General features: G+C 43.5%; 1 protein-coding gene across 2 annotated transcripts in view; it reads left to right on the top strand.

The window, feature by feature from the left end:
- ANO4 (anoctamin 4) overlaps nt 1-13,257 on the top strand; it is a 416,268-nt gene that overhangs the window by 181,506 nt on the left and 221,505 nt on the right. For both annotated transcript variants that reach the window (XM_063927829.1, XM_063927830.1), the window contains one exon: nt 3,812-3,912. In XM_063927829.1, coding sequence (XP_063783899.1) covers nt 3,812-3,912 — 101 coding nt within the window. The remainder of the gene's footprint in view (nt 1-3,811; nt 3,913-13,257) is intronic.

The raw sequence follows: 13,257 nt of genomic DNA, 5'->3' as shown, positions 1-13,257 counted from the left end.
AACCTAATGACTGTTGACCTAAGGACCGTATCCCGGTGATGAGGGGCGGAGACAGTGTTGAGGGGCCGAGGAAGGTGATGAGATGCTTAGGACAGTGAGGGAGGGAGAGAGTGGGACCAAGTTCTTACCCATTGGTATGGTCTGGACTCTGGAGGAAGGCCCTCATTGGTCTGGCCTTTCTGGAATAACTGGAATCTTCTGTGATTAGCTATGCCGCTATCTGTGACAGCCCAGTACGTGATATGGCTGGAGGAATAAATGTTTGTTTCATTTTTTTTCTGGCTGTGTGACAATGAATCAATGTGTTATTTTTGTTCTGTGGGAGCATTCGTTGAATCTAGGGGTAAATTTACTAAGATGGAAGTTCTATTTAAGATGGGATGTTGCCCATAGCAAACAATCAGATCCTACAGTACTTCTCATTTATATAGCACATTCTACAAGATACAGTTGTGCTCATGAGTTTACATACCCTAGCAGAATTTGTGATTTTCTGGCCATTTGTCAGAGAATATGAATGATAACTCACAAACTTTTCTTTCACTCATGGTTAGTGGTTGGGTGAAGCCATTTATTGTCAAACAACTGTGTTTACTCTTTTTAAATCATAATGACAACAGAAACTACCCAAATGACCCTGATCAAAAGTTTACATACCCCAGTTCTTAATACCGTGTATTGCCCCCTTTAACATCAATGACTGCTTGAAGTCTTTTGTGGTAGTTGTGGATGAGGCTCTTTATTTTCTCAGATGTTAAAGCTGCCCATTCTTCTAGGCAAAAAGCCTCCAGTTCCTGTAATCCCTCCAGTTCCTGTAAAGCCTCCAGTTCCTGTTCCTGTAATACCTCCGGTATGTAATGGGAGCCGATAACGGCAAAAAGTATGATGTTTGCGGCTATGGCTGCACGCCATTACACTGCCCGAGTTCCGGAAAAAAAGACGCACATTTGTAATGTCCGATGTGGTGCGATCATTTCCCGGGTGGCATTATCAGCTTCCATTACATCCCGCCAATATCTAAATCCCAGATTCTCTAGATTCTCTAATTGCTATAATTTATTATCTATCCTCTGATTGTTCAGCCTCCAGTAATAAGGGCTGTAGTTGTGGGCAGCCACAGGAGACAGATTTACTACCTTATACCAATGCAGGGATACATAGGGCTAATGCGGGAATCTCTGCGCCTACATGATGAAAGCTGTGCCATCTACTGATTTTATACAACCTACTGCAATCTGCATTTTTAGTATCTGCACTATGCTAGGTCCAAGAGATCTGTCAGAAACAGGCTTCCCTTCCCTGTACACACGACATAGAATCACCTGGAGCTTTTTATACACTCTGCCATGAAACGGCCAATCTCACAGAAAGACAGATCTGGGCAAGTTTTGTCTGACTCAGAATAGGACAGACATAATGTATGCAAAACCATTCCGTTTGCGCCTGTGAATAGAGATCCTTTAGACTTGGCTCCTATGTACTCTACATATATACATCTCTACACTCTGTAATCTACAATTACACACCAAATACCACACAGGCTGAAAAGAAACAAACACATTTTCTGGTACAAAATCGATTTCACATATCCTAAATACATGTATGGCCAGGGTGCATCTGTCATGAAGCTGCCCAGAAGATTGGAAAGCAGACAGATGTACCTAGCCGAAGGGCAGCTCAGAACTCAGCCAGGTTCCACGTGAATGTGTAAATTCACATCTGCATGTGCGCTCCAGTGCCGTAACTAGGTGTGTGCGCTGTGTGCATTGCACACAGCGCACTTGTGATAGGAGCGCATCAGATGCGCCTTGTCCCCGATTGGCTGTCTCACCCTGCGAGTGTGGCAGTGACACACCATGCTGCAGCACCAACCCTGGCTGCTCCGTTGCAAGGCAGTCTCCTCCTCCGCTCCTCGAACAGCCTTTGTGGTCTTGTGCTCCTGTGCCTCACTGTGCTGTGCGAGTCTCGTGCGGCACCTGTCAGCGTCCAGCGTTAGTGTCCAGAGGCAGAGCTGGGAGTGCCGCGGCTCGCAGAGTACTCTTCGCCGCCCGTTCAGTGGATATAGTGGGCTCTGTTCAGACCTGCGCGGCTGTTGACTGAGGGTAACAGCTCAAGTTGCATGGGCTGCGGAGGAGGAGAAGAGGGTCATAAAGCGAGATCGGCGCTGTGTGGGGTGTGGATGTCACCTAGTCCCGGGCACAGGGCTGGCGGAGCTGGACGGCATCCAAGTGCCGTAATGACAGGGGGGTGGCCGGCCCTGCTCTCTGTACTGCAGTGTATTGTCCTGCGGTAATGCATATGTCAGGGACTGTGTATAACATCTCCATGTTACTGTGCTGGGATGCATAGTGTCTGTGTGTGTCATACAGCACAGTACTGGGACCCAGTGCCGTAACTAGGTGTGCACACAGCGCACTTGTGATAGGAGCGCATCAGATGCGCTTTGTCCCCGATTGGCTGTCCTATCCTGGGAGTGTGGCAGTGATGTACTGAGCACAGGGTGCTATGCCGCAGAACCAACCCCGGCTGCTCCGTTGCAAGGCAAAGTCTCCTCCTCCGCTCCTCGGACAGCCCTGGTGGTCTAGAGTTTTACGCGGCTATAGCCACGGCTGCTACAGTATCTGACCGTGACTGTCGGCTGCAGCCACAGTCACGTGATCTCTACACAGCGGGACCGGATTTACAGCCTGCACGGCCATTGCTGTGACAGGAGAAGACCCGGTCCTGGGATGAGCTCGGAGCCAGAGTTGGGGTGGAGGGAGAGGTTGCTACTGCTCCAGCACTCTGGGTCTGCCTGTGGTACTTCTTATCACACACTACTACAAGAAGGAAGGTGAGGCCTGAGGCACAGTGTAATTGATGATCCCATGTACTCTGCTGCCTAATGTGTAAAAAAAAAAAAAAAAAAAAAAAGGGTGACTGTGCTGCCGTAATGTGTAAAAAGGATAACTGTGCTGCCGTAATGTGTAAAAAGGGTGACTGTGCTGCCAAAATTTGTAAAAAGGGTGTCTGTGCTGCCGAAATGTGTAAAAAGGGTGACTGTGCTGCCGTAATGTGTAAAAAGGGTGACTGTGCTACCGTAATGTGTAAAAGGGTACTCTACCTGGAGTAATGTGTGTAAGTGATGCTACTGTGTGGTGTAATTTGAATAATGGAGACTTCTGTACAGCGTAATGTGTATTGATATTATTTTGTGTCGCACTGACCCTGTTTTGTATATATAGGGGAAGGGGGGTGGGGGCCCAATGAGATTTCTTGCACACACCGCTAAAATGTCTAATTACGGCACTGGTGCGCTGTATGAAAAATTTCGCTATTTGCGTCTGTGCACAGAGATCTGTCCGACCAGAATCAGCCCCATAGTGTTACCTGAATACTGTGTCACAAGTGGATAGAAGATCACTATAGTAACGACAAATGGAATACTGGTGCCCAACAAATGTGTGTCAGGTAGGTGTGTTAAGATCTGTGTTATGGATGGCGATATGGACAAAAAGAAGCATGTCTTTATAATTTACAATGGCAGAAGTATGGTTTCAGCAGAAGCATAGTGTATATTAGCATGAACGAACATTGACTCATGTTGCAGCAATAATTCTCCTCATGCACTCCTTGAATTCTGGGGAAGATGTATGAAGCAGTGAAAAGAGTGGAGCCGTGAGCTAGTGGAGAAGTTGCCTATGATAATCAATCAGCTGCGACATATCATTTTATAGAATGTACTTGATAAATGTTACTTCAAAGCTGATTGGTTGCCATGAGCAACTCCTACTCTTTGCACTGACCGGTTCCTGCTGTTGTCTCATTACAGTTATCCATCACCAACAGTGACATCATGTTCGTAAAACTTCATGCTCCCTGGGAGGTTCTAGGAAGATACGCAGAACTTATGAATGTTAGGATGCCGTTCAGGTAGGTACTAACAGCAACTACTTTTTCAGTAGGAGTAAAATAAATGCTATGAAATGCCCATAATTATCTGCGACTGCTATGCACAGGTTGGCAGCCTCTTACTTTTACTTTGAAGTTATGTGTGCAGGTTTAGCAGGAAATGCCCTTAGCAGGAACTGTTAAAATACATCACTACATTAATTACTTTGCTTCCTGTTTATCATATATTGCTTGGTTAAGCCTTATCTAATACAAATCTCACGCACAAGGTGAAATTGGGACTGCCATTATTAATTGTCACTAGTGTACATTTCATATTTTTTTTACATTGGCAGAATGCACTTTCCTGGTCAGGGCCGAAACTAGGATTTTCAGCACCCGGGGCAAGGCAGTAGTTTAGCGTGACACTCAAGAGGTTAACTGCTAAGAGGAGAGTGCTGGACTTATTTGAAGATATATATATATATATATATATATATATATATAAAACTGACCAAATTGCCCGGCTCTCCCAGTAATGCAGCCGGGTACCTCCATAAACGTAAACACATACTCTCCTGGGATGCGGCACTCCTGGCGGAAACTTCAAACAGGCATGATTATTTGAAATCACCAGGAGTACCGCATCCCAGGAGAGTATGTGCATATATATATATATATATATATATATATATATATATATATATAAAGAATAAATCACTACAGTGTATATATATATATATATATATATATATATACACACACACACACACACACACACACACACACACACACACACACACACACAGACATATTGATATATATATATACAGTATATATATAAAAAGAATAAATCACTAATATATATATATATATATATATATATATATATATATATAAAATCTCTCCACTCACCGCTGTAGATCAATCATTAGCCGCGGTGCAGTGAGTGAGGCCAGTGTCTGGGGCTTGCAGCAGGTGCCGGAGGTCAGAGGGGCGGCATGTGACGGTGCGCGCACAGCCGCGTCTCCGTCCACCGGAAACAGCGTCCGCCAGGCGGTAAAGATGCGGGCGGGGGGGGGCTTGCAGGAGGCGCACTCGGTGGTCGGGCAGAGGAACACTGGAGACGCAGCCATGGTGGGTCCATGACGGCGCCATTCGCGGCTGCGGGTGACAATCGCGGGGGGGTGAGGGAGCAGCTGTCAGGGAGCCAGGCAGAGTTCCCCGGCCGCGCCCCCTCGACTCCCGCGCCCGGGGCACGTGACCCCTTAGCCCCCCCCTAGTTGCGGCTCTGGGGGTAATACCAAGTTGATCGCAGCAGGAAATTTTTTAGCAGTTGGGCAAAACCATGTGCACTGCAGGGGGGGCAGATATAACATTTGCAGAAAGAGTTAGATTTGGGTGGGTTATTTTGTTTCTGTGCAGGGTAAATACTGTCTGCTTTATTTTTACACTGCAATTTAGATTGCAGATTGAACTCACCACACCCAAATCTAACTCTCTCTGCACATGTTATATCTGCCCCCCCTGCAGTGTACAGGGTTTTGCCCAACTGCTAAAAAATTTCCTGCTGCGATCAACTTGGAATTACCCCCCCTGTCCTGGTAGGTGTAAATAGAGGCTGAATATTCACTATGGGGGTAATTCCAAGTTGATCGCAGCAGGATTTTTGATAGCAACTGGGCAAAACCATGTGCACTGCAGGGGAGGCAGATATAACATGTGCAGAGAGAGTTAGATTTGGGTGTGGTGTGTTCAATCTGCAATCTAATTTGCAGTGTAAAAATAAAGCAGCCAGTATTTACCCTGCACAGAAACAATATAACCCACCCAAATCTAACTCTTTCTGCACATGTTATATCTGCCTCCCCTGCAGTGCACATGGTTTTGCCCAGTTGCTATCAAAAATCCTGCTGCGATCAAATTGGAATTACCCCCTATGGGCCTAATTCAGAGTTGATCGTAGCAGCAAATTTGTTAGCAGAAGGGCAAAACCTTGTGCACTGCAGGGGAGGCAGATATAACATGTGCAGAGAGAGTTAGATTTGGGTGGGGTGTGTTCAAACTGAAATCTAAATTGAAGTGTAAAAATAAAGCTGCCAGTATTTACCCTGCACAGAAACAATATAACCCCCCCAAATCTAACTCTCTCTGCAAATGTTATATCTGCCCCACCTGCAGTGCACATGGGCCCTCGTTCTGAGTTGATCGCTAGCTGCCGTTGTTTGCTGCATAGCGAACATTTAAAAAACCGGCAAAACTGCGTATGCACCGCAGTGCGTACGCACGGTGTACGGGTACAAAGAGCATCGTGGTTTTGCACAGGTTCTAGTGACGCTTTCAGTCGCACTGGTGGACGCAAGGAGATTGACAGTAAGTGGGAGTTTCTGGGTGGCAACTGACCGTTTTCTGGGAGTGTTTGGAAAAACTCAGGCGTGGCCAGGCATTTGCTGGGCGGGTATCTGACGTCATTACCGTTTCACTCGTCGCAGCAATCATCGCACAGAATAAGTAACTACAGGGCTGGTCTTGTTTTGCACAAAATGTGTTTGCAGCCGCTCTGCAGCACAGGCGTTCACACTCCTGCAAAGTGAAAATACACTCCCCTGTGGGCGGCGACTATGCGTTTGCACGGCTGCTAAAAGTAGCTAGCGAGCGATCAACTCGGAATGAGGGCCATGGTTTTGCCCAACTGCTAACAAATTTGTTGCTACGATCAACTCTGAATTACCCCCAATGTCCGAAGCTAAAATGTGCTCATTTTGTTGAGGTAAAAATACCCGAAGCTTCATGCCTAAAGGAAATGGGCCATTAAATTTACCTTTTCCACTACTAAAATATAGTTTCAATAACTTACACTGCAAAACAGATTGCAGGAAGTGGGACACATACAGAAATGTCCTTATACATCTTGGCTGCAGTTGCACCAAACAACCCCTCTGGGCACACCAGGTCGCGTGAGAATCTTCAGCATTGGACGTCTGTTTTGCTTCTTTTTTTGCCAAAAATGTCTTAGTTGCAATGTAATATGACTATGTCGCTTGAGGAGACTGTGCTGAGTAATATGATATATGACACTTGTATATCTGTGTGTGACTGAGTCTCTGAATCTGTATGCATAGTGCTACAATGTAGCAGCCACAGCCTTTTTCCAATACAAGGTCTGTTCTGCTCCATATACAGGCTCAGTCGCACACAATATACATGTGTCATACTGTATATCAGGGGTGGGGAACCTCAGGCCCGAGGGCCGAATAAGGCCAGCAGAGCCACTTGATCCGGCCCGGCCAGGCTCACCTAGCCGGGAGCCCGCTGAGATTTTGTTACTAGTGGGCGCCTGGCTTCTTACCCTCAGTAGCAGCCGGAGGCAGGAGCTCACTCCTGAGCACCGGCTTCCGGCTCTGGCAGTGTGCGTGTGCAGCTGTGCGGTGTTATGGGAGAGATGTCATGACTTCTCTCCCATAGTTCTGAGGAGTGAGTGGCCAGGCGGAGGGCAACGGTCCGGAAAGAGGAGCGGGGCTGGTGAGTATTGTAGTTTTTTTCTTTTAATGTATGTGTGTAAGCGTCGGTACTAGGGGGCATATCTAATGGGGCATAACAACTGATTGGTGGCATATCTAATGGGGTATAACAAGTGACTGGGGGCATACTTACTGGGGGCATATCTACTGGGGCATAACAACTGACTGGGGGTATATCTACTGGGGGCATAACTACTGACTGGGGGCATATCTATTGGGGGCAGGCTCATTTTTAAGTTGATAATTTTTGTATGGCCCCCGAAGGATTTTATAAATATCCAAATGGCCCTTGGTAGAAAAAAGGTTCCCCACCCCTGCTGTATATCATATTAATCACTACAGTCAATTTGTGCATCCTAGTCACATTGTGTTGCAAATTAGCCACATTTTCAGTAAAAAAAAAGCTGCTGCACAGGACCTGGCGGCTCATTCACACCAGGCATCTCGCGCTACATGGCATATTGAGGCTGGATGTATGAGGACACATGTATTTAATTAGGAATACCATTGATCCACTCTTTTCATTCCATCAGTGTATGGAAAACTTTTCAGACCTGTTGTGCTAAATATACAGTATGCACGTCTCATAAAACCAGACACATTGATGTGAAAAGAGAGCCACAGCGTCAGTAAGCGCACTTGGTGCTCCAGACCTGCAGTTTTGCGTTTTTGGACCTCAACCAATTCCTTTGTCTTGTTAACCAATTTATGCAGTATGGTGGCCATGCCATAGTCTGCTTGTATATAAATGGATATATAAATGGATTGCAAGGTATTTGTTTTCACATTACAACTGACAAATATATCTTTCCCCAAAATGTTTTTGTGCAATACCTTTTTATGGCACAGACGAAAGACTAATCCAGCCTATCAGACGACAATAAGAGGACCACTTTCCAAGAGAAACCAGATCTGTTGGGTAGTAGAAAGTTGGGTGTAATATTATTGTTAAGAGAAATTAGTTTGTCATTTTTGGAGGTTGAAAGTTATCGTTTTCTATCGAAATTATTGAATTAGGTGGGGGCAACAGCTATATGATTTTCAGAATAAACAGGACAGACTTTAGACCTATGGGACTGTTGTTAAGTTGAACTTGCACTAGAATGATCATGTAAATTGCACAAATTTACACTGTGCATGTCCAGAAAAGCAACATACACATATATGCCAATGCAGAATTTCCTGTATGATTTACTAAGAATAGCATAATTGTAACCCGCCACCACAACGTAAGACGTCATAGCGCCTAGCTCCTGCACCTCCTACCTGGACCACTCCTTCCACAGATGTCCCGGAGGCCTCCTACCATAAATTGGCAAGTATGAGTTCATCTAAAAAAAAAAATATGTGAAAAAACAAGCACTGAATAGTAGTTTGTCACAAAAAGGCTTCATTTCTTTACACCCAAATTTCACTTTGATATTATTTAGTACTATGCTTCAAAGTGACTGTTGAAAAATAGGTGATTATGTCAGAGACAAAAGGGAATAAGAACACTTTGCAGAGGTTTTGCTGCACCAATGGGAGTATCAGTGAGTGTGTGCTGTTGTCATTATGTTATAGCTGGATAATGAACTATACAGACAATCAGCAGGATACACATTTTATACAAGTGCAGCTAATCATACGGCTAGTGGAATTAATCTTTTAATGGCTCACTAGAGGTTATTGGGGACAAGTACAAATAAATTATGTATATATAATTTATAATTCATGTCTTAGTTTATGGCAATGCTTTTAAAGAAGACACAGTACAGAAACAGTGTCAGTAGACTATGAGAGAGGCAAACAGCAATTAGTCAAAGCATTGCAGCATTGAGCTGATGATACATTTCGCATGTGCTGTGTTTTAAAACACTGACGTGTTCCCTTAGCTGCACTGCATATTTTCTCAGCGCCATGTTCCTGTGCTACAGATGTAACGTGTACAGGTAGTAAACTGGAGGGCAAACACTGTGCAAGTCACCTGGAATATATAAATGAATATAATGTATGAGTACATGTGAATAGCCTTATCAGCTGTTCATTTTATTTTTTATCTTTAAAAAACAAACATTAAATCTCAAAATGACGAGAGTTATTGATAATCTTTTCAAACCTATGTGTAAAAAAGTGAATAATTTATCACACTTCAAGATATTTAATTTAATCTGTGGCTATAGGGAAATAGTTTGTTTTCCTTTGTACATCCAACAACATAGATATGGAGCCCCGCTATAGTGTAAATGGCTGATACTAGCAAACATGCAGCATTCTGCTGCATTTCAAATGTAAGTAACTACATTACCAGAGATCTTACTTTCAGGGAATAGTTTATTTTATATATATATATATATATATATATATATATATATATATATACATCCAAAAATAGAGGAGCACTCACCAGTCTTCAAAAGCAAGTTTTCTTTATTTTCAGTAGATCATATGAAACAAGGGTGTATCGACGTTTCGGTCCCCAATTTGACAAAGGTCCAAATTGGTGACCGAAACGTCGATACACCCTTGTTTCATATGATCTACTGAAAATAAAGAAAACTTGCTTTTGAAGACTGGTGAGTGCTCCTCTATTTTTGGATGTATATTGGAAAGTGATGGGTTAAAACCTATCACTACAATGGAAGTCACCCCAGCATATACTTGAAAGGCCAGAGTGTGGACTGTTTGGAACATATATATATATATATATATATACACACACACACACACACACACACACACACACACACACACACACACACACACACACACACACACACACACACACTCATATTTTGGCCTCTATACACCACCACAATGGATTTGAAATGAAACAAACAAGATGTGCTTTAACTGCAGACTTTCCGCTTTAATTTGAGGGTATTTACATCCAAATCAGGTGAACAGTGTAGGAATTACAACGGTTTCTATATGTGCCTCCCACTTTTTAAGGGACCAAAAGTAATGGGACAAACTAAACAATCCTAAATCAAACTTCACTTTTTAATACTTTGTTGCAAATCATTTGCAGTCAATTACAGCCTGAAGTCTGGAACGCATAGACATCACCAGACGCTGGGTTTGATCCCTGGTGATGCTCTGCCAGGCCTCTACTGCAAATGTCTTCAGTTCCTGCTTGTTCTTAGGACATTTTCCCTTCAGTTTTGTCTTCATCAAGTGAAATGCATGCTCAATCGGATTCAGGTCAGGTGATTGACTTGGCCATTGCATAACATTCCACTTATTTGCCTTAAAAAACTCTTTGGTAGCATTCGCAAGTATGCTTTGGGTCATTGTCCATCTGCACCATGAAGCACCGTCCAAGGAGTTCTGAAGCATTTGACTGAATATGAGCAGATAATATTGCCCGAAACACTTCAGAATTCATCCTGCTGCTTTTGTCAGCAGTCACATTATCAATAAATAGAAGGGAACCAGTTCCATTGGCAGCCATACATGCCCACGCCATGACACTACCACCACCATGCTTCACTGATGAGGTGGTATGTTTTGGATCATGAACAGTTCCTTTCCTTTTCCATACTCTTCTCTTCCCATCACTCTGGTACAAGTCTTTTTTTCTCATCTGTCCATAGGATGTTGTTCCAGAACTGTAAAAGCTTTTTTAGATGTTTTTTGGCAAACTCTAATCTGGTCTTCCTGTTTTCATGCCTCACCAATGGTTTACATCTTGTGGTGAACCCTCTATATTCATTCTTGTTAAGTCTTCTCTTGATTGTTGACTTTGACACATATACACCTATCTCCTGGAGAGTGTTCTTGATCTGGGCAACTGTTGTGAAGGGGTTTTTCTTCACCAGGGAAATAATTCTTCTGTCATCCACCACAGTTGTTTCCCGTGGTCTTCCGGGTCTTTTGGTGTTGTTGAGCTCTCCGGTGCGTTCTTTCTTTTTAAGAATGTTCCAAACAGTTGATTAGGCCACACCTAATGTTTTTTTAATCTCTCTGATGGGTTTGTTTTGATTATTCAGCCTAATGATGGCTTGCTTCACTGATAGTGGCAGCTCTTTGGATCTCATATTGAGAGTCGACAGCAACAGATTCCAAATGCAAATGTTACACCTGGAATCTACTCCAGACCTTTTACCTGCTTAATTGATGATGAAATAATGAGGGAATAGCCCACTCCTGTCCATGAAATAGCTTTTGAGTCGATTGTCCCATTACTTTTGGTCCCTTAAAAAGTGGGAGGCACATATAGAAACCGTAATTCCTACACCGTTCACCTGATTTGGATGTAAATACCCTCAAATTAAAGCGAAAAGTCTGCAGTTAAAGCACATCTTGTTTGTTTCATTTCAAATCCATTGTGGTGGTGTATAGAGGCCAAAATATGATAATTGTGTTGATGTCCCAATATTTATGGACTTGACTGTATATATATATAATATTGACTTGCAAAAGTTTTTAACCTGCTAAAAAGTCAGCAGACTTTTCTTTATTACCAATGACACCCAGATTGTTCAGGCAGTGTTTTTTATTGTTAATCATTAAGCTCTTTGTTATGGCTCACCCGGGATACTGGGTAAAACCCTTAGAACCACGCCACAGAGGTAATCACCTGTAAGAGCTGCCCTTTTCCCATAGAGAAAGATGTTCTTAACGGCACTGGGATGCAGCCGGGACTGGAGCTGTAATAATAAAGGTTTAATTGCAATAGCAGCAGAACGGTATACTGGCAGGACCCAGGTACATAGCCGAAGGCTATTCTCAGGCCGATCAAGTGGTGCCGAGGGCAGGAGACTGCCTCCAAAGCAGAACGGGCAGAATGAAACCAGGACTCAGACAGTATAGAATTTTGACCAAGAACTAGGATCAGCTACAGTAGCTAAACACCGAGACATGAAGCTGTAACCGGCAAGGAGTCTAAGCCCTCCTGGCCTTTCGTCACACACAAAGGCCATTCCGATTGCCACTAGTAGGAACAAGACCCCGGGATTCAAATGTGCTGTAGCTGTGGGGTTGCACTTAGGAGAGCAGATCAGCAAGTGTCCCAGATAATTGAACCAGCTTGGACCAAAGCTCAGTGCAGCCGCTGCTAGCTACACGATGGTGTCCTGGTCTCCTAGCAATGGCCAGGACCAACATGACAAAGGGCTACTGATTCCGTGCTCTGGCGTCCCAAATACCCAAGTGACGGCCGGGACCTGGCAGGAAGTTGTGAGCTGTTGTGAGTACATAACACTCTTAGGAGTAAATTTACTAAACTTCAAAAAAATTAAAAGTGGTGACGTTGCCCATAGCAACCAATCAGATTCTGTCTATCATTTTCTAGGATGCAATAGAGAATTGATAGACCAAATCTGATTGGTTGCTATGGACAACATCATCAAGAAGCTTTAGGAAATTTACTTCTTAAAGTTAATTTTCAAACTTATATTTCATTATCTATTTGTAGATTATTTATAAATGCTGTTTGTAAACGTATTAAACCCCATGTGGAAAATCCAAGCGTATACAGATAAAATATATTGCTGTAATAATTGACTTTCAATTTGCTTCTCTATTTGAAGCATTAAGAAAGGTCAACTTTTATTGATAAATGAGCCCCTAATTCGAGTAACAGTGGCCATACTGTGAATCTGAAGGAAATCTGTAAAAATGAAGACAAAAGAGAATTCTAAGAAAATCACTGATAAAGTTATAACCTTGCACAGGACAGGGAAGGACTATGACTATAAAATGTTATCCATTTGCTTGGATGTCCCAGTGAGGACTGTTGGATTGATTAGGAAAAGAAAGCTGCATAATACCACCTAGGAACTGCCCAGACAAGGCTGTCCCTCAAATCCAGCACCAGTGCATGAAGGAGACTTCTTACTGAAAATAAACCACATCAAACCATGGCCCTCATTCCGAGTTGATC

This window comes from Pseudophryne corroboree, chromosome 6 (assembly GCF_028390025.1).
Source record: "Pseudophryne corroboree isolate aPseCor3 chromosome 6, aPseCor3.hap2, whole genome shotgun sequence".
NCBI lineage: Eukaryota > Metazoa > Chordata > Amphibia > Anura > Myobatrachidae > Pseudophryne > Pseudophryne corroboree.
The sequence above is the reverse complement of the archived record's forward strand: the minus strand, read 5'-3'. Positions and strand labels throughout refer to the sequence as shown.